Here is a 23,727-nt window from a genome sequence, read left to right as displayed (position 1 = left end):
AGGATAGTTTTATACAGCGAGTATATTCCAAACTCTAAATGAGTATATTCCAAGTATATTTTAACAGGAAAAGTTGGAGTCCTCATTTACTCCCAGACATCTTATACACTGGAAAATATGGTAATACTCCCCCACAGTCAATTTTGGTGGGAACAATTTATTAAAAGTTCCCTTCTTAATGGAAGGACCCAGAAGGTCTTGGAACCTTACAAGAAGACCGTCAATGCTGGCGAATCTGGACCCAGGGTGGGTCTGCTCAAATTACTGTACCAACTAAGGACAACACATGCAGTAAACCTAGACTCTCTCTTCAAATCTAGCCAATGGACAGCACATTCTCCACAGTTGTGTGGAGAGCAGGGACTGTCTCTGACATGAACTATGGTACCCCCTATCTGACTACTTCCCCTTGGTGAGGAGGCCTGGTAGCACTCAGGAAGGGGAAGCAGGCTATCAGGATGAGACCTGACAGACTGTGATCATATGGTGCAGGAGGAGGTCCCCTTCTGTCACAGGCCTAGGGGAGGGGAAAAGGGTGAAAGAGAGAGGGAGGAGGGAATGGGAAGATACAACTGAGGGGATAACAATTGAGAGGTAATTTTAATAAATTATTTAAATAAAAAAGTTCCTTTCTTTTTCTCATCATCCTTAGGATTTTTATTGTCTTTAACAGCTTCCCTTTTGCATGAATTGTTGTTAATGAAATTTCCAGTCTTAATCACCAAGAAAACCTTTAGTGTCATTCATTTTTCCTCCGGTAAAACCTAAATCATATGTTTATCTATTAAAAAATATCTGGAGTTATTAATAGCTGCTTTTAAAAAGTGACCTCTGTGACCTACCCAAGGATTCATAGAATTTTCTCCCATAGTGACCCAGCAATGCTTAAGGAATGTAATAGTCAAAATATTGTTTCTAGTTTACCAAAGCTTAACATAGTTTTGAAGCAATCTTTTCTCTCCAGGCCCACTGTGTGTGTGTGATACATACAAGAGTGTGTGAGTGCTTGTACATGTGTGTGTACCTGTGGAAGCTCTGGTCTATCATTGTACACCTTATTTTCTTAAGTCAGGGTCTCTCTCTGAACATGAAGCTCCCCTTTCAGCTATGCTTGGCTGGCCAGTACACTCCCAGGATGCAGCTAACCTCCCCACCCAGCATTGTGGTTACAGGCACATAAGGCCACGTGGGCTATTTTTATGTGGGTACTTGGGATTCAAACTCAGGTTCTTATGCTTGTAATGAATGACACGTGCCACCTCCTTATGCCCCCTACCACTAGCTCTTTCTGCCTTTCCTCCTTTCTTTCCTTTTCCCTTCTCTCTCCTCCCCCATCTCTTCTTCTCCCTCCTTCTCTTTTTTCTCTCTGTTTTAGGGTTCTGTCACAACATTTTATAAGAAATAGAGGCAACTTTCCGTGTGTCTGTGATTTGCCATGTTCAACTGTAAACTTCTCTGTGGTGGTGGTTGTTTTTTTTGGGGGGGGGCCTGTGTGTGAAGCATCTCAGAGGAAGCCATCTCACTGTCCCACAATCAAGGACTGCTTTACAACACCAATCATTATTTTCCTCCTTACAGTGCTTTATGGATGCTATCTTAGTTTTTGGTTTTTGTTTTTGTTTTTGCTTTTTAAAGAAATAAAGGTCCAAACTGAGAAGGGAGCAGATGCTCCAAGGGGAGAAAGAAGGAGCTAGAAAAGGCCTTTGTGTAAAAGAGGCCAGTTTTCTCATCCTTTGTTTACCATATTGACTGCCAGAGTTTTCTGGGTTGTTCACAGTAAGGCAGCTAGATGTGTTTACTCATTTAACCAGCACAGCTACTTAGGGATGAGGTCTGGGGCCTGAAGACGTGAAGTGTCATACCCATGTGTGTAGCACACTGGACAGCAGGCTCCGTCCACACTCCCCATAGCCCAGTTCCCAGACTGCCCTTGCCTCACAACCTCATTACCATAGAGGGTGATCTTCTCGAAAACTCTGTGAGTTGAATGTTACTGAAGGACTAAAACTGATTTGGAAGTGATTGTTTCAAATACATTTTTCTTGTGTAAATAAAATCCATCATAGTCTTCAGTTAAAAATAGACTTGGAATTTTACTCTGGGTATTTACTAACAAGAATGTATCTCTTTTTTTTTTTTCCCCCCACATTGAAGATGTTATATAGGACATAAAACCACATATTCTTTTGAAGTGTGTCACATTTTAAAAAATGAGAAAGCTAAACTTTGTGACTTTAGAAATATTGATAGTAACAATACCTTGCATTTCTATAGCAAATTATTATTAGCCAGGTGTTGGTGGAGCACACCTTTAATCCCAGCACTCAGGAGACAGAGGCAGAGAGATCTCTGTGTGTCTGAGGTTAGTCTGGTCTACAGAGTGAGTTCCAGGACAGCCAGGAATGCATAGGGGAACCATGCCTCAAAGAGGGGGTGGGTAGAAAGAAAAGAAAAAAAGAATTTATATTTGTGTTTCATCATTGAATTTGATGTTCATATTGCCCCTTTTATCCCAGGGTGAAGACACAAGGCCCATGGGGTTCCCTACTCAGCATCACAGAACACCAGGTGTCCAACCTGAAGCATTTCATCCACTCCAGGGCCACTATCCTCAGAAGATCCTCTATTACTTGTCAGGCATTTGTTTAGAGTTTTATCTGAGTAATCATCCACATCAATGCTTTACATGGTGGATGCCACATGTCTCCCTATGGCACTGAGAGTCAATACCAAGTGCATCAATCAAACCTCCGAAATAACCCCAGAGCTCAGCAATCTCCTTATTACTACTTATTTTACTTTTAAAACAACACTGAAATGTTTGTGTGTTTTCTGAAATATTTGGATAATGTGTAGATAAAACAGTACACAGGAAGAAAAAGGGGGAAAATGGAAAAGGTCAGGAGGGACCAAGCTTTCAGGTTACCTGGCTATTAAAGACTGTTATTAATCCTTTCTGAGATGCTGTTATCAATAAATCCAACTGTGGGACCTTCACAAGGCATTTGATCACATCTCGTCTTCTACTACCTGTCAAAAGAACACGATTAACGTCAACGTCCAGAGGCCCTGATATTCATTTGTTGTCAGTCTAAAATAAGAAAAAGGAAAAAGAAGACAGCCAGCATTTTTCTAGCTTGGAGTTACTTAAAACTTAGAATAAACCCATAAAAAAATACCCCGCAATGGCTGCTAGGCTTTTAATTATCCTTAGAGACATAATACAAATACAGAACATTTCAGCTAAGTATGATGCATGAATTCCCAAAGAACCTGCAACTCCTTGAGCCTACACACCCCATCATCCATGCACACCCATCGCGGCACATACACACCACTATGGGCATATTCCGTAGAGAATGGGTTTTCTAAACATCATTTGGAATCATTTCTATTTTGAGATTTCTCTTAGCTCTTAGTGGTCTTCGCTTTGAAGTGTCACCGTCATGGTGTACACAGACTAGAGTCATAACACTATCTCAGGCTTTCCATTATAAAAGAACAAAACTGCCTTAATGCTGTTTTCAGGCTTCCAAAATCATTCTGTGCATTTGGGAAAATAACACTAGATACTTTGATGCTCCTGCGCCCTTCCACTGACTGAAGGAAAAAGCTGCATACACGATACTTCTCAGGGTGAATTAACTGTCATTTGTTTGGATTTTAGTTTTGTGTGTTGCCCAAGCTGGCCATGAACTCATGGCATTCTTCCTGCCTCAATCTCCTGAGTGTTGGCATTACAGTCTGCTCCTTGGTAGGGTAATTTTTATCATTGTAAATACTTAGAGAAGAAAGGAAGTGAAAGGAGTAGGTACTCCAATTACAAGGCACTCATAAGACCAAAAAAAAAAAAAAAAAAAAAAAAAAAAAAAAATGAGGCTGGTTGTGGTGTCTGTTCATTGCAGTGTCCCCAGAACTCAGGTATATGATCCACACTTTGCGTACTGTACCAACTAAGCTATACCCCTGCCCCCAGATGCATTTTTAAAGGAACACCAGACTCAATCTAGAGTATCTACCTCATCTCAGTACATGAAATTAAATGCTGAAAGAGGAGGCTCTAGGCTTTCTCTCTTCTCTTCCTGACTCTTTCCAATCCAGAGTGAGGAAGGAAGAAAACCCAGGGTCAACAGTGGTGTACTTAAGTCCCCCCGGGTCAAATTCGAAAAGAACAGACGACATTTGGAAACTGGGAAGGTCCTGAGTTGAGCTAACGTCTGACCATGACTGGCTCAAACTCCGTTTCCGAGAGTGTCTTCGGAAGAATCAGGATAGGAGGTTGGGAGGAGCTACACTTGGGAACTCTTCAAGAATACTGTAAAGACATACTGTTCCCTCTGGTGACCCTGGAACATGGACCAATAGGATGCCATCATAGAGAGACTCAAGTTGAGGCCTGAGCATCTTCACTCCCTGACTTCTTTCATGCTTACATTCTGTAGTGTCTTTCAGAGCAAGGATGAGCTTTCAGTTTCAAATTGAACCCAACCTGCTACTCCTCTCTCTTATGGGGAACTGAGCGAGTACATGGCATGAAAGGTGATTCTTTGGAAACCGTATGTTTCCGATGTTCATCCTAACTTGGAAAAATAAAATAAAATAAAAAAGTCACCTGATATCACAACTCGCTGTTTTCTAGACACAAGGAAAACCAAATTTTCTTCATCCATATGAGAAGCAAGAGAATCATCTTCGGAGGAGAAATATCCAAAGATCTAAAATTCCAAACAACAAAATAAACATGAACAGTGTCTCAGAGCTGGTGTCAAGCAACAACAGAATCTGTGGCGGCTGGATTCAATGTCTAACTGAGATGAAATAAATGCATCTTGTTTTATGATATCACAGGAGAGAGTCCCCTGTAAATCAGGGGCACTATGACATTCAGCAGCTTTTCACTAATGATGAGGGATATCTGAGGAGACACTGACATCTTTCCTGAGGAGCAACCAGGCACCAAGTTGATGTCCTTGCTCAGACTGAAAGATTGCTTAGCATCCTGCCCTTGTTTGAAAATAAAGTCAGCCTTCAGCGGACAGAGACTCAGCTAGGAGCGTCTACCGTGAGTGACTAAAGCTAACTGTCCTCTGTGAATGTTGCTGGGTCAGATTTTTCCTCCTAGCAAAGGGAACTTCAGAATAAAGAAGAGTTTTATGTGTTTTTGTTTTCTTCCTTAGCTGCCCACTTTCCAGGTGCTGCATGAAAATTAGCTACCTTGCTCTAAGATGATGTTCCAAGTGTTTAAAAAAAAGGGATCTTTGTGAATAAATTATTAAATTGTGTAAGTTTCCAAATCACAGGCATTTGGGAAACATTAACAGCTGTAAGCGAGGCACAGTGACACAAGCCTGGGCTTTCATTATTGAAAGGCTGAAGTAAGATATTTGAGACTAGTTTAAAAGCCAACTTGGACAACACAGGCAAAGTCTGTCTCAAAATCTACAAGCAACAAAATAACTCCTATTAACTTATTAATAAGCAGAAATAATTTTACCAATAAATGAGAATTTTTAAGGGAACTAAGAATTTTGAAAACTGTGTGTCTGTGTGTATGTTTGTGCGTACACATGTGGGCGAGTGCACGTCAATGCCAGGATTTATTCTCTCTGTCTCTGTCTCTGTCTCTCTGTCCCTCTGTCTGTCTCTCTGTCTGTTTCTCTGTCTGTTTCTCTGTCTCTGTCTGTCTCTCTGCCTGTCTCTCTGTCTCTGTCTGTCTCTCTGTCTCTGTCTCTCTCTCTTCCTCTCTCTGTCTCTCTCTCTCCCTGTCTCTCTCTCTCTGAGCTAAGGCCTCTGACTGAGGCTGGTGCTCACCCATCCAAACAGGGGTTTGGACAAAGACCTCTGGGGACCCATCTACTACTTCCCAGGTAATACTGAGGTCCCAGCATGCTCTGCTGCTGTGCAGTCTGTGGTATGGATGCTAGGGACTCAGAAGTCAAATCTCCATGCTTGGCAAGAAAGCATTTTACCCCCTGAGCCGAATCCCCAGCCAATGCACCCACCCACCCTTCTGTGTCGTTTTTTTCTAACACTACCAAAATCAAATGGCCCCAAGCCTGACTGTAAAGAAGACTTCTTTATTAGCCCATAGTTTCATAGGTTAGAGTCCAACATGGGTCTCATCAGCTCACATCTAAGAGATAGTAGGAAAGTGTTTTTACTGGAGTCTTTGGGAGAATCCATTTTCAGTACCATTCAGGCTGTTGGTGTCAGCTTGCTCTGCCTGCTTAGATTCCATGGGCTTCTACAGTCTTAGAGCCAAGGCTTCCTTCTTAGAAATGGCAGTAGAGGCTCAAGTCCCCTCCATGCTTGGGATCTTTCCCCTCACTTCCTCTCTTGTTTTGAAGGATTTTGAACCACCTAGATAATATAGGATTATCTCTCCATGTTAAGTTCCAACGATTTAATCCCTTAAATTCATCAGCAAGTTTATTTTGCAATTACTCAGAACAGTGACTGATTGACCAAGCGGGGACCAGGACTCTTGGGAAGGAGGGCACTTTTGTATGCCCTCATTTATAAGCACTACTCAGCACAAATAATAAATGTTTGGCAGCTTATGTAAACCTGAGACAGTCGTGTGCAGTAATAGTGGTTGGATCACAAGGTAAAATGGCAGTGGGACCATTATTCCTCAGATCCATGAATACGTTTCCGTGTTTCTTGGGGTGGGAGAACTCTACACAGCATGGCTAATTCTAAACTGGGTGCTGTGTTCCCAATTGCTTTGAATTGTTCACACACATCCATTCACCCTGATTTGTCATTTCTGTAGAATCACTGTGGTGATAGTGATGACGTTTCTTGCCTGGTCAACATCTGGGAAGAGATATATGGAGAACCATGGGAGCCACGCCCACCTGCATGGCAGAATCACACCATTTCAGTACTTGGAAGCCAGTTCAAATCCTGGTTCAACTGTCAAGTAATCACAAGGTCTCAAACCAGTGTCTGGAGTTCTCTGCGCCTGAGGTTTTCCTATCTGGAAAATGATCATCAGTAAATAATGATGTGGGTGATTAAGTTTCTCAGTTATTAGGGAAAGTATAATATACTTGAACAGTGCCAAGTGCCAGATAGGAACTCAGCTGATGCCAACATGTGAGGAATGATGCCTTAGGTTTCCAGCAGCACTACAGGACATGGAACTTAGGTGCTCTCCCTGCCAGTTACAAGTCATCCACTAAGTACCTTTACAATCTGAGCACACACGTCAGCCATGTACTTTGTCATACGTTTCCGTTAGTGCCATAGCCATGGGGATGTACATGCCACATGTACTCCTGCAGACATTACTGATTTTGACAAGATACGAAAGTAGAAATGTGAACAGTTGAAAAGAAGAGGAGGACTGGAGAAAATGGGAGGAGACAAGAGACAGCAACAAGATAGTGGATATGATCCCAAACACACAGATGTTTGAAAATGTTATAATGAAACACATCATTATATGTTACTAATATATGCTAAGAAAATTTAAAATAGATGATAATTTTGCTACTTGCACACATAACAACTATTACATTGCTTCCTAACTTCTCAAGGAAGCCAAACGCATCAAATCACTGAAAATCATTCAAGAAAATTTTTAGATATGACAGGTAAGCTTCAAAAGAGATGTCAAAACTCATTTTGAAAGGTTATGTTTCACGGGGGGAAATTCTATGATCAAAGACAAATATTTCTTATTATCTTGTGATGAACGGCAGCTTCGAGGACCTTCAGTTTTGTTCTTGAAAATTTCAATTTCAGGCTAGAAACTATAACACAGTTTGAACACATTGCTGGCCTAAGTACTTCATGACTATCAAATACATTGTAACAAACTGTTCATTTTCTTTTAACAATGCAATTTCCAGGGCTTTCTTATGCTTTCTGCAATTAAAAAAAATGATTATTTAAGGAACATATGTTCAGTGTAGAGCATATGGAGAGGGTGAAAAGCAGGTAGATAGAATAAAAACTTGCATGCAACTTATTTTTTAATCTACTCTAGAACATTCTTTTAACATTTTGAAGTTAGCAAGTATAATTTTAACTTTGTAATAATTTACTTTATATTATATCTGTCTTGGGAAGCCTGATTGGCATTGAGAAGAAAAGTATTGGCTATGGACCTCCAAGACCAAATTTTCAGCACAAAGAAGATTTATGTGCCCTGGAGGGACAGAGGGCATGGATAGGAGAGACAAAGGCAGGAGATGGAGGAAGTGGGAGGAGGGGAAGGGAACAAGGGAGAGGGGACAAAGGGGCATGGGAGAAGGACAAAGGCCCAAAGGTCTGTCTCCGGGTAGGGAGGAGACAGACATGGACTATAGGCAAACAGCAGTTTATAAAGGGGAAAGAGGAAACTCTGTGTTAGGATGAGGTGTTTAATTTTGATTGGGCATGTTAATCAGGGCAGCCAAAAGGGCACTTTTGGTTGCTGGACTTCAATACTTTGATAGCTGGGCCTTGGTAGGCAGTCTCAGGAGGAAAGAGTGACCAAATAGAGAACAGACCTTGGGGGGCTAGCTTTAGGAATATAATCTAATGGAGTTTAGCAAGGCAGAGGTAACTGGGGGTGAAGGGCAAGGCTTGCCAGAGCCATGCTCGCCACGCTCCAGCTGAACTTCCCTCTGCATACCAATTCTTGATGCCACTCTCCTTTCCCGTGTTTGGGCGCCTATAGACCTTGTACCTTTGGTAGAACAGCTGGTGAGCGGTCTCTGATGCACTCTGTGGATGCAGGAGTTGGCTGAGGTTTGAGGGACCTATGCCGGATGGCCAGAGTCCCTTCAGGCAACCTGTGCAGCATATTATGATTCCAGCTTGAATTACAGTGTGCTCCTAAAAATCTGTCTATATGCTCCCCTCTTGGTTTCTTTTCTTGTTGCTGTAATAAAGTGTTCTGATGAAGCAATTTAAGAGAGTTGGGGCTTGCTTTGCCTTGCATCCCCTGTAACAGCAACCGAGACACAGCAACAAGCAAGGAAAGCCAGGTGGCCAGAGCAGGAAGCCACTGGTCAAACTGCATCCAAACTCAGGAAACCAGGAAGTTGCACTAGACTAAAAAGCACTCCTCCAGTGATTCACTCAATCCCAAAGTCCACAGCCTTCCAAGCCATTCTACCATGTGAGCCTACGGGAGACATCTCATACTTATATGACAACAGCTGCCTTCTAGCAACACAGACTAACATGGTGGTGTGGAAAAAGTAGACCATGCCTATACGGGACATTTCCCTGATTAGCTTTAGAAATCTAAGGCAATCACACTGTTTAGATTTCCTGAGTTATGATTGTATTCATTCTAAGATTTCACTAGTCATATTATATACACTTCTCCAAATGTATTTGCATCTAAACTTCGAAAAAGAAAGTGCAAGTTCTTGTAGCATTGCTGTGACAAAGAGATTTATATTTTGGAATCGGATTTGCACACTTTTGCAGTAGTGTGGCTTTCTACAATCTCCACGTGGATCCGTTGTGAGGACTAAAAGGGAACCTGGAATTTGTACGAAAAAAGAAGAGATTTTATGGATGTAAGGAGATTGTGCAAAACTGGAAGGAGCAGATGTTGCAAAGGATGAGGCTCCAATTCTCCCTCTCCACAACCGAGAACCAGTGCAGGTTTACTTTAGAATTATAGTCCATTACACCCAAAGGTCCTCAGTTACTGTGGAGCCCTGTGTGCACATCTCCACCACCCATCTAGCACCATGTCTTACTGTTCAGCAGTCATAGAATATACGAGCCCTGGGCCCCTTTATATATGTGATATGAAGCTTGCATTTCCAAGACAACAGTTTCGGTCAATAAAAATGTAAAACACATGCTTCATGCTAACATTAAAAAAAAATGCATGGACTTTCAAATGGAACAAGTCTGTTGGTCTTTGGTCCATAGTTTCAGGGACCCAGGGAGGTGAAGGATGGATCCGGGAGGAACTGGAGGAGGGGTAAATGTGATAAAAACACATTGCAAACAATATTCAAAGTAGTAATAAAATGTTTTATTAAATAAAAAATAAAACAAGATGCTACCCCAAAACACAAAGTTGGAATGGAATCTTCCAACAAATGTGGCTGGGTGAGGTCTTTTTACCTTTCCACTGTTTGCCAATAAAAGCCTGACCCTGATGGTCATAAGGAATTCACTCTGTTCTTATTTTGATATTTTCTGTGCTGTGCAGTAGAAATACAATATAAGCCATATATATTGTTAAATCTTGTAGTAGCTACACGAAACATAGACATAGCAAAAATGAAATCAACTTTATTAGTGTACTTTATTTAACTCAGAATGCTGAAAAATGTCACTTCAACATATAATCAATATTAGAAGTCACTGTGAAATGTTTTGCATTTTTCCATACAGTGTTTTTGAGATCTATATATTTTATATTGGCAGCACATCTCAACTCAGACAACTTCTAACATTTGGGGATGATGGGGCAATGGGGGGGCTCTTCAGCATGGCAGTGTATCTAGAGCATCTACGGACTCAATTCCCAGATGGTATCTTTCCTATCCGGGCTTTTGTGTGGTTTTCTTACTCACTGAAGATGAACTCAGTGTCTTCCATTCTTAGTCTAAGTGTCCTGCTGTATGTGTGTGCTTGTGCCCGAACCATCCACGCAGAGAGCACATACCCACAGCTCAGCCCACCTGTGCTCAGTAGACTGGGTCTCCTATCCTTCATAATATCTGAACAGTGCCTTGAAGGATACACAATGCATCCTGAGTCCAATTCACTCTCATTTAAACAGCATCAACAATAATTCATAGTAGGTTCCAGAAAGACAGGGTGTCACTGCATAACATTCTATTAGCCAAGCTGAAAAATCTCTACCAAAATCACCACACACCTCAAGAAACTTGGCCACAAACAGAGGGTGAAGATGCCAACAGTGCCCCCTTGGTATGTCATTCCCAGGAAAGAGAGAGTTGGAGGGAGAAGGAGAGTAGGGAGGGCAACTTGACAATCAGAATCCTTCACCTCTGATTCTTGAGCCTTATGGCATGATCTGTATTCCTTCCTATTTCTGTTTTCTGCTAGATTATATATTTTCATATACACACCAGGCATGTCCAACCTCTACATGTAGCTCTATTGAGTGGAGAATATGAATGCAGCCTAACATGAAATTATAAAGTTACTTCCAACACGAGAATTGTCATGCCATTTTTGTAACCCCATTGTGAGGTAAGCTTTATAGACGATAACATCTTCTATAAATGTCCAAAGGTTGGACACATCTCTACTGCTTTAGTTTGAAACATTATGTTCAAGTATGTCCTGGCGCTTGCCCACCAGGCGTTTTACTCACCGAGCCATCTCCTCACCCCTCATGTTTCCACTGGACAGCACAGAGAATGCCAAAACAGAAAAGAACAAATTCCTCCTTATCATCAAGGACAGGTTTTTCACTTGAAAACATTTGGAGACCTTTTGATATAACAGTCGTGCAAAAAACTAAGTTAAAATCGTGATTTCAATTCTTGAAAAAATTAAGACCGAACATACTTTGGGGATTTGCCGCGTGGCAAAATCTGTGCACTAGTGTGTAGGTGGCCAAGCTTTGTAGGTATTCACAAGCAATTTGTGGGAAAGGTTCCAAATTTGTACAAGTTCTTTTGTGAGTTTTATTATCAAAGCTTTTATGGGGGTTGTTACACATTCATTTAGGGTAGATACAAACTTCCTCGTTAGTGCTTTGAATGCCTTAATGTGGCTGTCTGGTTCTGCCTGAGCCATCTCAGCGGGGTGAGTATTTCAACCCCAGTTCAACCTTCGCTCAGGAAGCCAGGAGTATTTAAAGAACGAGGGAAAAAAGATAAAAGACGTAAGATGCATTGGAACTCAGTCACAGGAATGTTGGGGTGTTGGTTTTTTTAGACAGCAAGAGTGTAAATTCTGTCAGGAACGTGTGAACTTAGGCTCATTCTTATCCAGAGGATCCTCCAAAGGAGAGTACAGCTGAGCTAACCACTGTGAATGAGTGAGAATCTCTCAGGACCATTTCCCAGACTCCTTGCCAATGGGAACTGTGACATAATGTAGGATTTTCCTCCTCTCTTACGTTGCTAAATGTATGGTCATTTGTTCTAGATACACAGGGGAAAAAAGAAAAGAAAAATAAAAATGGGCATCTTTATCAGCTAATTTCCTTTCATTTTTACCCTGTTTGGTAGTTCTATTAAAAGTAGGGGCAGCTGTGGGATTTTTGTCACATATCTTCCTTATTTTTATTTCACTCAATCAAGAAAAAAGACCAGGTAATAAATAGTGAAGGTTCACAGGCCCTTAGCTGCCTGTCAAAGCTGTTTTCCTCCTCTAGTGTGTCTCAGGAGCACCTCTAGAGTGTGTGCAAATGACTGGGCTGTTGTGCCCAAGGAGCTGATTATAAAATCTGCATGTGTCCAGCTGTGGCCTTAGGCTTTCATTCGCTGTCCTCTGCTAAGATTATAGCACTGTTTTCCCTCTTAAGCTGGAAGAAGAGATCTACTCTGCCTTTTCTACTACTGAACCATCCCCACTTTTCTACTGAGAAAATTTTAGTGGTTAATAACATTATTTAAAACTTTAGCATTTCTGTTCATCAGTAATATTTGCTTTTTTGTTTCTTTGTTCAACTGTTATTTTAGTCTCATATAATGATTTGGATGGCTCTTCAGTTTACAGCACGTTAGTAAAATATTCATAGCAGTTATATCCTCTTAAGAGTTACAGAAGCTCTGAGTGCCACCAGGTCTCCCCCTCCAGGGGACATGGTCAAATGTGAGGCACCAGAGTACGTGAGAAAGTCATATCACACTCTCCACTCAGAGGAAGGACAGCAGGTAGCCAAGAAGAGACTTGATACCCTATGAGAATATACAGGGGGAGGTAATCCACCCCCAGGAACAGTCATAGGGGAGGGGAATAATGGGAAAATGGGGAGGGGAGGAATGGGAGGATACAAGGGATGGGATAAACATTGAGATGTAACAAGAATAAATTAATAAAAAAAAAAAGAGTTACAGAAGCTCTTTTTGTTTGGAATTTTTGCTTTGGCTGATTTCAGGATTTGGGCTTCCTTGTTTTATAAGTTTCTAAACTTCATTTTATTGGACTTATTATGTGCTCTTTTAAACAAAACACAGTCAATTTTGTGAGGGTCTATATGTAGTCAATAAGACAAACCTTTCCTAAGTCTGGTCTTCATCAATATTCCATTTACATATGTCCATCAGATGTGGCAACTGCCTTGGTAAGAGAGGAGATAGTCTAAAGAGACATCCGTGTCCTTCCCTTCAGTCACCAGACTATTGAAACAATTGGTCAGGGAGAAAGAAATTTCCCTAGAAATCCTATTCTGGGGGAAGGGAAAAGCTGGAACCCTGGTACCAGAGGAACCTGCCTCCCAAGAAGACATTTCTCACGCTTCTAGCAACTTGACAAACCTCACAGGACAGACTGAAGCTTTGGCAAAGACCTGTCTGTGATAGGCAGAACCGGACCTTGATCAAAACTGTTTTTTAAAGTATCTTTTGCCCTCTATTTAAACTTAAACTTCATATCAGTACCCCCAAAGACAGACTTGAGGGCTCACTAGACCCCTTTATTCCTCCTTTCTCTGTTTTTCCTGATCAATTGTCTCTCTAATTGACATCTTGGGAATGGGTAGCTGACCTTAGCTTCTTAGGGCTGCTAGGAGGCAGGCTTCGATGCCAACTGTCATACTTAGCAATATTTCCAAAGTATGACAGTCAAATATTCAAAGCCATCATGTTTTTTTTCTTACCTATAGTATCCATCATATTTGAGAGTGAGCCAGATGTTTTAATTACTTGCATGTTCGTCATTTTTACATCAATATTCTGCCAATCAGAAAACATTTTCAAGAACTGACAGACGCAACCACTAAACTAACCCCTTTGCTTGTGTCAATGACATGAACACACTGAAAACATACACACACTGACAGTACTGAAAAGAAATGTTTGATTGTCAAATGCAACAAAGCTACTTATAATCTGGATTGTTATCAGTAGCTTGGACAGATCTTCAAGTTGTTAGATTCATTGAAAAGAGTTACTCATGGCAGACAACTGTTTGTGAGTGCCAGCTCATCTGGGGATACATAGTGAGAAACTGATCACCTCCCCCCCCCCACAAAAAAAAAAAAAAAACACTCATTGACACTATAGCTAAATAGCTGCTCCTTTTCTTCGCTTTCTTGTGGGCTATGACAGTCTTTATGGCCATAGAACAGTACTGTTCTGTGTATACATTGTAGTTTTAGCTTTGGTGGGGATAACACTTGTAATTGCTTGTTCTGAACAAAGTCAGATGAGACCTGGTTTAGAATTATGTGCACATAAAGCAAGTACCTCACACCAGTCGAAAGATGCGTCAGGGTTGTTGCAGAGCTTCCTGTAAAAGCCTTTAACATCTTGATTTTTCACTTCAGGGCCAAAGAGCTGCTGCACTGTGGCGTAAAACTTATCGTAATCAATTGCATCTGTAGTAGGGAAAGTACAGGAACATTTCCATCAAATTCCAAGGGCAGAACTTCACATTTCATGTATGTTTCCCGTCCTATGGTCTCATTTCAGATTACAAGACTGACTGGAATGCTACCTTAAAGATATTGTTGTTAGGAACATTACTAAGCCCCCAGCTAGAATATCATTCAGTCAGCATAAATAATTTTGTGTTTTGGTGTTCAGGATTCTTTTGTGTTTCGGGTATGTTAGAAATCCTGTGCATGAATACAAAGATTTTTAAATCACTTTTTCTTACTATAAACAGGTTTACTAGTTGGAATTTTTCTAAGAATTTATCTTTGATCAGTGCACAGAGCAATTATTGGTCATCTGACATTATATAAACACACAGACACACAGACACACACACAGACACACACACACACAAACACACCATTACTTGAATCTTGATTTTTTTTTTTTTGCCAAGTTTAATGGTGTGTTTGGATAAGATTATTAAATCTCAAGTAAAAAAAGGGTTAGATAAAAGGATTCCTCAAACTGTATAGACAAAATTCTATTATTTTATTTAACTAAAACATATGTAATATTGTATATATATCTAGTATATATTCAATATATAATATATAGTAATAATAAAATATTTTGTACGTATAGTAATATTCTAGCTAAGGCTTAGTTGTGTGCCATTGGACATAAAATGGAAAACTAGGCAATGTTCACTGACATTACCAAAGAGGCATGTATAGTAAGCATTATACATAAACATTGACTTAATTAGAACTTCAATTCATGTGGAGTTGGAATACTGCAAATCCAAAGCCAGTCATCACTTATTACCCAGCTGTTTGAGATCTCTTTGTTACTGAGTGTATGAACAGAGCCTAATCTCCACTAACTCCAAAGTTAAGAATGTCATCAGTGACATCAGAGGCCCTTAGCAGAGGTCCCAACCATGTTTTAACCATCTCTATGATGCTTCCATCAATGTATTTGAAAGGTAGCTTGACCTATGACCTCTTGTTCTCTAACTATAAGTCTTCATGAAACTGTAATGTTGAAACATGGTATTTGGAATAACCAAGTCTTTCTCTATAGGTCATAATTACTTTCTCCTCAAGTCAGTTAATTTTAGAATAAAATATTTCTTATGTCCTTTAATATGAGTGATTTGTCCTAGAGATGGTTCAACATAATAAGTTAAAATGTAATAAATCATATAAATGGACTTCAAAACAAAAGTCTCCTGATTCTCTCAATAGATGAAGAAAAATCATTAAAAAAAAAAAAACCCAAAACCCAACATGTCTTCATGGTAAAGGTCATGGAGGGAACACACCTCAGCATAAAAATGCTATATGTAACAAACACAGAGCCAACATCATCCTAAATGGAGAAAAAACTGGAAGCAACGCCATTAAAATTAGGAACGAGAAAGGGCTGTCCACCTTCGCACTCCCTCTCAACGTAGTGAGCACTTGCTAGAGAAATAAAGACAAAAGAAGAAATTAAAGGAATATAAAGAAGTAGTCGAATTATCCTTATTTGCAAATAATGATATACATCAGAGATCCCAAAACTTTTACTAGAAAACAATTTTTTAAAAGTGGCAGGACACAAAATCAACTTGAAAACGTAGCAGTCTTCCTACATACCAGTAACAAACGTGGTAAGAAGGAGAACATAGAAACATTGCTGTCTGCAATGGCCTCAAAAACTCCAGGACTAAACCAAATAAGGCCGTAAGGAACCCTCAAAATGAAAACTTCAAGTGTCTATCACCTCACACAAAGCTAACTTCAGATGCATCAAATGTGAAACCTGAAACACTGAAACTGCTAGAAGGAAACACAGGCAAACCCAACAGGTGCAAGGAGGAGGGATTCTATTAACAGAACTCCATTTGCTCAAGTATTGTGACCAACAATTGACAAATGAAAACTTCATAAATCGAAAAGCCGATGTACTTCAAAGGAAACAGTCAACTGAACGAAGAATAATCCCACAGGATGGGAGAGAATTTTGTCAACTATGCATCTGACAGAGAATTGATATCCAGAATATATAAAGAACTCAGAAAACACAACCAAGTAAACAAATGGCCCAATTAAAAAACAGCCTCTGGATCTGAACAGAGAATTCTCAAAATAAAAAACAAAAATTACCAAGAAATATTTTAAAAAGTGTTCAACATCTGTAGCAATCACAGAAATGAAAATTAAAAACTACTTTGAGATTTCATCTCACCCAGTCAGTATAGCTAAGACCAAGAAAACAAGTGGCAACAAAAGCTGGTGATGATTCGGGGAGATCACTGTTGGTAGGGGTATAAACTGATGAAGTCGCTATGGAAATCAATGTGGGGAAGTATAACAAAGAAACAAATAAATAAAAAGAATCCACCATATGATCCAACTATACCATTACTCAGCATATACCCAAGGACATGATATCTTCTCCGGAGTTACTTGCTCAGCCATGTTTGTTGCCTTTCTATTCCCCATAGCTAGGAAAATAGAAACAACCAAAATGTCTTTCAGCTGATGAGTGAATAAAGAAAATGTGGTACACACACACACACACACACACACACACACACACACACACACAGCCATTTAGCAATGGCTTTGATATTATTGTCACAGCCAAGGATGAGTATGCTACCATCATCTAGTAGGCGGAGGCCAAGGATGATGATGGACTTCCCACAATTCACAGCGCTGCCCTACTAGCCCTCACACACAGAACAAAGAATTATTTAGCACAATAGTCAATAGTGTCGTGGTTGAAAATCCTTGGTGCAAAAATGACACTTTCTGGTTTCAAAAGTCAGCCAAATGTTTATCTACCTAAACAGGAGCAACTAGGAAGTCACGGCTAGAACTGTAGAGAATAAATACATCCAAGTGTTAAGGTAGCTATTATAAAAATACATGTTCTATCTGAAATGCACCTGGATGGTGGCTTGGTCACAGGTGACTTGAATTCTATTAGGTCATTGGTGAGATCTAAGGATAATGTAACCAGGACAAATGTCTGTAGTCTACTTAGCCTCCTTTTGAGGCAAACACCTCCTTTTGAGCTAACCACCATCTCCCAGTATTTATTAATGAATACAAACATATTTGGATAGTATTATCAGCTTAGTGCAAGTTAAGGTTACATATTTTCCATCTCCTCAATCTTTAAACTTTGTCCCATAGACATAGAAAACCATTTGTCTAGCAGATTGGTTTTTTATCTAATCTTAAAAACTCCAGAGGAAGGAATTTTGCATCATGGGTTTGGGCTTGCAAGCTTTTGGAAGAAAGCAAGGCTAACTTGTTTGTTTATTACATGTTTAAAGAGCCCCTGCTGACACCAGGCTCTGAGCTGGCCCTCCCTCTGCAAAGCCTTCAAACCACTTAGAGGTCAAGGGTTAAGGAGTGAGCTCATATGAATGTGGCAGGCTAAACACAGCAGGTAAATTCCTGGAGACAGCAATTAATGCAGTAAGAATGTGAGGATGGCTTAGCTTGGGGGTTGTTTGGGAGTGTTTACAAAGAGGTGGGCAAGAACACACTACAGGATAAAAGAACAAAGAAAAACAGAATGAGAAATGAACAAAACCAGAAAAGAGTGGCAAGACAGACACACAGAGGGAGGAGGGGGTGCTACTCAAAGCGGAGGCAGAGACCAGTGTTAATGCAGTGGGCTGTGAAAGGGAGAAACAAAGACCAACGTCATGGTGCGTGCCTGGAATCCCAGCACTGAAAAAGGTCCAGGCTAGCCTGGGCTACATAATGAGACCCTGTCTAAAAGAAAGAAGAGAGGGAGAAAAAATTTTTTAAAAATGCAACTTACTGAATTTGCCATTCATATTAGGTACTGAATAGATTTTAAGCAAAATAAAGGAAGGCTGCCTGGAGTAGATGAGAAAAGAGGCAGAGATGCTGTGGGGGAAATTTAGCAGAAAAGCAAAGAGGAGACATGGAGTAATAGCTTAAAGGAAGAGAGAGTCAAGGATGTGACGCCAACACATATTTTTTAGATTCAAAGGACAAGGCTGGTGGAAAGGAGGAGATTTTTGAGGATGTTACAGTAAATTGATGAGATTGGAGAGGAGGGGAGGGTTTCTGCTGCCTTAGGAAGTATTGGGATAGAGAAGGGAGAGTAAAGGAAGTCTAAGTCAGCCTGGCTCTCTCCTCTGAGAGGGAACTTGGTTGAGGAGAGCAGAAACCCCATCAAGGACTCAGAAACATGGTGAGAATTTGGAGAATCAACTGTAGCAAGGGGTAAAACAAACTGACTGGAGGGAGCTGAAAGCCTTGTTGAGCGCTTTCTAGAGAGCTCAGCCAAGATTAGAGATCTGGAGAGGATCCCAAAGGACCAGAACCCTCCTGATACTTAAAGGCCTTGGGCAGGTGACGCCTCTATCTACCTCTCATTGTCTTCCCAAGCAAAGCAGACTTAACCATAATATTATCTGTTCATATTGCCACACAAACCAAATGAACATATGCTTATTTAAAGGACCCGCAGATTATTAAATACTATTCCAGCAATATCTGTTTGAGTCTGAACACTTAAAAGTCGAGAGTTTTACTTACATATGACTGTATTAACCAGCACTTACAAGCTGCCTAAGTAGCAGGTATATGGATCCTTCTCCTTTTATTACAACTTATTGGTTTTTTTTTAACTTCAGTGTAGCTTTTATTTTTCATTGCTGTCTTAACACCTCCCCAAAACTATATACTATACTGCTCCCCTTGGCTATGACATAACTTTGAACTTTACATCAGATTCTCTTTTAAATGTCTGAAAAGACAACATCCTCCGTGGTGCTCTTTCGTCAGCACACTCAAATCATTCCTACAGAGTGGCCCAGAGAGTGAAATCATAGCAAACCAGAAAACTTGGAGTTGTCTAGAAAAGTCCTTGTGGTCTCATGATGCCCTCAGCTAAAGAAATGATAGAGTGAATACTCAGGTCTGGGTAAGTGTTCCACAAGACTCATCCACAAGACTAAAGCTCGGTCAACAGGCTTTGCCATGCCTGAGTAGTGAAGGAACCTTTTAAGGTGGGACTGATGGGAGGAAGTTAGATTATTGGGTACATGGCTTTGAAGGGGCCCTTGGGACTCTGACCTCATCCTGTCCTTTCCAATTACCATAAGATGAACAGTTTGTATCACGTCGTCCCATCATAATATACTCACAGGCCACAAAGCAGCAGGCCATCTGACCATGCACATGAACCTCCAAAATACTTTTCTTCTTCTTCAGTTGATTATTTAGGGCATTTTATTACAGTTCCAAAAATCTAGGTGACACACAGGGCCTCCTCCCACATGACTGCTATGGGCCAGTGACTGATAGTGTCTGCAGAAGAAGCCCTTCATGTCATTTAATCCCATTATCTATATTACAGATAAATAGAAAGGGCTTTCTCAAGTCCAGCTAGATAAGTGAGGGACAGAGAAAGAACTCAGGTTTCTGGCCCTCATTCAGTGTCTTGGCTTTTAAACTACACTGCGTTTCAATGATAACCTAATACAAGGGCCGCTTCCCGCCCGCCCCCCCCCCCCCCCCCCCCCCCCCGGTTCTAATCAACAAACTCCAGATGGACTCCCTGTAATCATCCATCTTACCCTCTTTTGGGATAAACAAGCCTGCTCTTTCATCCTTTTTCTGGGCTGTTGTCCGTTCAACCAATTTATCGAAATCAACCAAGGTTGCTTTGAAATTTTCAATCTGCAGTGCAAGGCTGAGCCGCTTTTCATCCCTGGTATCCATACAGACACAAAGAGTCTCTTATTTCTGTACAGAAATGATATGGCAAATGTGCCAACGTGGAGCAAAAAAATTTCTAGTTCTTATATCCCCATCCCATGGGAACAAGGCGTAAGTGCTGCCCCTAGGATGTTAGCAGGAGCAAAGCTGGCGCCTGCTGCGTTTCCTAGAGACAGAAGTGTTGGCGAAGTGTTCTATCCTCAGAATATGAGCATTGTTCGCCTTGTGGACCTCACTATATCATAATACCTCTGTGTGTTCCACGCAGACCAAGATGCACCTCCTGCAGGGTGTGTGTGTGTGTGTGTGTGTGTGTCCACTGAGAAAATGGATGGGTAGAGGGAGGAAACTAGGCCTCACTTTCCTTGGAATGAATGTCTCTTCTCACACCCAGCTACCTGTCTCCCTCCTGGTTCTAGGGGAGTGAAGTTCACACTTGCTCCCATAGCTCTCCTGGGTAATGGAAATTCCAACTTGTGAGAATGAAAGTGTATTTCATCATCTGTCTTATTTGACACAAACAGAGATATTTTTAGAAGCTGTGGAGAATAAAAATGTTTCTTTTTTCCCTTTATGCCTTTACCTTGAATTAAAATACTAAAAGGAGCCAAGGATAAGAAAGGCATCTTTGTGGGGAGAATTTTTCAAGAGAAGCCAGTTGAAGAAGAGGCCTTTCTGCTTCTCTTTTCCATTGATGCTAATTAATAAAAAGCCATCCCACCTGGGCAGGGCAGATGAAATAGGTGTGGCTAAGAGTCCCACGGAGGAGAGAGAGGAATCCTGGGAAAAAGGAGAGACCAGAGGAGAGGGTTCCAAGAGGAGAAAGGAAGACTGCCATGAGGATGAAAGAGAAAGACCAGAGGAGGAGAGGAAGGCTGCCATGGGTTAGATGGAGGAGAAGCACAGGGCAGGTGTGGATGGAGAATCCGGCCCAGATGAAGAACATTAGCAAGTATTTGGGATTATGGATGGGAGGTAGCTTGATAGAAGTTATTCAAAGCAGATGACGTGGGGTTGAGACAGGGATCCCATACCTGCCCCACTATGGGAAGTAGTTTAGAGGATTAATGTCTGCCCTGCCCCAGGTTAACTAAGGCTATTTTAAAATATAACAAGTGTCGGTGGCTTAATTGATTGTTAGCCAGGCCTACTGATAATACTAATAATATAAATCATTAAAAACAATAATATTGCATGATTCTGAGTTCAGAATAGGAGGAAATAGCATTAGGGGGGCACTTCTGTTTTGAGCACCAGGCACCCATCCTTCGATCCATCTCTGACTATTAGCTATTAGGGGAGTAAATTTCTATAAACCTGCTACATAGAGAATTGCCTCACTGTATTTATCGTTCTTCCTTTTTTTCTTTAAAGCTTTCCAAATGCTATTTGGCAATATCCAAGGATCTATCTTTCCTACAATTCTCACCTACTACTTCTTGGACTTCCCCATCCATTTCATTCAGCAAATATTTATCAAAGCCTCCTTCATGCTAGGGCAGTGTTTCAGACAGCAATGATACAGTAGTGAGTGAAATAGTTTCTTGAACTCACAATCTAATGGCGAAAACAGGCACATACCTGATATTCCAGAATGTGGCAAATGTTCTGAAGACTGAGTAAAGGTGTGTGTACTAGGGTATGTTGGGGGGCCCAGGGGAAATAAGTCATACTAATAAAAAGATATTCAGCAGAACCCCACAGGGGAGGTAACAAGCTGTGTGGGTAAGCAGGAACTCAACACATGAACATGGAGGCAGGAACCAAAGCAAAATCCATAAAGAAACACTGCTAACTGGCTTGTGTAAAAGTAACCTCTTTAGGCCAGGTGGTGGTGGCGCACACCTTTAATCCCAGCACTCGGGAGGCAGAGGCAGGCGATCGCTGTGAGTTCAAGGCGAGCCTGGTCTACAAAGCGAGTCCAGGACAGCCAAGGCTACACAGAGAAACCCTGTCTCGAAAAACCAAAACCAAACTTTTATTCTCTTGACTCTATTGTCGTGTGGGAAGCTTACTGTCTCCTGCTAACCTTGGCCTGGTTCTGAAAGCTTCCAGCCTCTGTACAATCTAACTTAGACCTAGAATGCTTTCAATCTCTGAGACTTACTGCTTAATAAACTCACCCTTACTTGTTCTTTCTGAGCTCTGGGCTGGCTGGTTCAACTCAGCTATTCTGGCTCAAACTCTTCTCCCAGCTGACATTTATTTATTTATTTATTTTACAAGTCTAACTTTTTTCTTATAATTTTTTCAGATTACATCCCAATAGTTATCTCCTCACTCGTATCTTCCTGTTCCCTACCCTCCCTTTTTCACTCTATTCCCCTCCCCTAGACCTGTGGCAGAAGGGGACCTCCTCCCCCACCATATGATACACAGAGTTGGGTATATTCTATTATGTCAAATCTTCTCTGATTCATCACCTTCTAATTGAAGACCTCACTCTCAAACATGGGTGCTTCCTTCTGTAAACTAACTTTCCCTTCGTTTTGGATTAAAGGCATGTACCACCGCACCTGGACCTATGCTTTTCTTTACCAGTATACCAGAGCTATACTTGCTCTATACCAGGCTGGCCCTGAACTCAGATCTATTTGCCTCTATCTCCTGGATTAAAGGCATGTTTGTATTCCAGCTGGATCACACAGACATACAAGATCTTTGGATGCGATCTCTTGCCAGAGCCACCATGGTCTGAATTAACATTCCTCTATAGCGTGTTCTTCGTGTTTTGCTCAGCCTGCTTTCTTATACAACCCAGGACTGGACCCTCACACATCTGCCATTAATTTAAAAAAAAAAAAAATGCCCCATAGGCTTTCCTACAATCCATTGTAGTGGAAGATCTTCAAAATGGAGATTCCTTGTCCCCCCCCCCCCAAACACTTTAGCTTGTGTCAAGTTGACCAAAAGCGAGTAAACAGGGCAGGGTAGCAGGTCGCTTTACATCTGGCTCACCACAGCCAAACCCATCTCGAGGAAGAAGGCAATGACAAGCGCCCCTGGGGAAGGAGGAGTTGTTGGCACTGCCATGTGTAGCCTGTGACAGGGTTTGGGTTCTTAACAGTGCATAGGCCTCCTGACTGACCAGGCACCGATAGGCTTGTCTGGGTCCCACTGGAGATGATCTGCCGGGGAATACTGCCTGATTGGTTTTGGGAACCATGTCCAAGGAAGGATTCTATATGGCTCCTATAACAGTGCCACCAGATAGGGACCAAGTCGTCAAACACACAATCCTATGGGGGAAATTGTCCGTTAAACAGTAACACCCACCAAGTACATAATTCTGAAATTTATAAGAAAACTTTTATCAACAAAGAAAAGTTATATTTGCAGTATCTTGCCTATTTCTATCAAGTCCACTAAAACTCTTAATACTTCATAGGGCTATAAAAACAATTATCAATGATCAAAATGCTTAAACATTCCCCCCACAGGCTCTTACTCCTTTTCATTCATTGTTCTCGTTCCTCTTG

At 41.1% G+C, this 23,727-nt stretch overlaps 1 protein-coding gene across 2 annotated transcripts in view; it reads right to left on the bottom strand.

Moving 5' to 3' along the window:
- Wdr64 (WD repeat domain 64) overlaps positions 1-20,251 on the bottom strand; it is a 104,996-nt gene extending 84,745 nt beyond the window's left edge. For both annotated transcript variants that reach the window (XM_051148275.1, XM_051148276.1), the window contains exons 1-4: positions 20,107-20,251; positions 14,358-14,488; positions 4,613-4,715; positions 2,927-3,030 (exon numbers count right to left, since the gene is read on the bottom strand). In XM_051148275.1, coding sequence (XP_051004232.1) covers positions 2,927-3,030; positions 4,613-4,715; positions 14,358-14,488; positions 20,107-20,251 — 483 coding nt within the window. The remainder of the gene's footprint in view (positions 1-2,926; positions 3,031-4,612; positions 4,716-14,357; positions 14,489-20,106) is intronic.
- Between the last annotated feature and the right edge of the window lie 3,476 nt (positions 20,252-23,727).

Source organism: Acomys russatus, chromosome 6 (genome assembly GCF_903995435.1).
Source record: "Acomys russatus chromosome 6, mAcoRus1.1, whole genome shotgun sequence".
NCBI classification, from domain to species: Eukaryota; Metazoa; Chordata; class Mammalia; order Rodentia; family Muridae; genus Acomys; species Acomys russatus.
The sequence above is the reverse complement of the archived record's forward strand: the minus strand, read 5'-3'. Positions and strand labels throughout refer to the sequence as shown.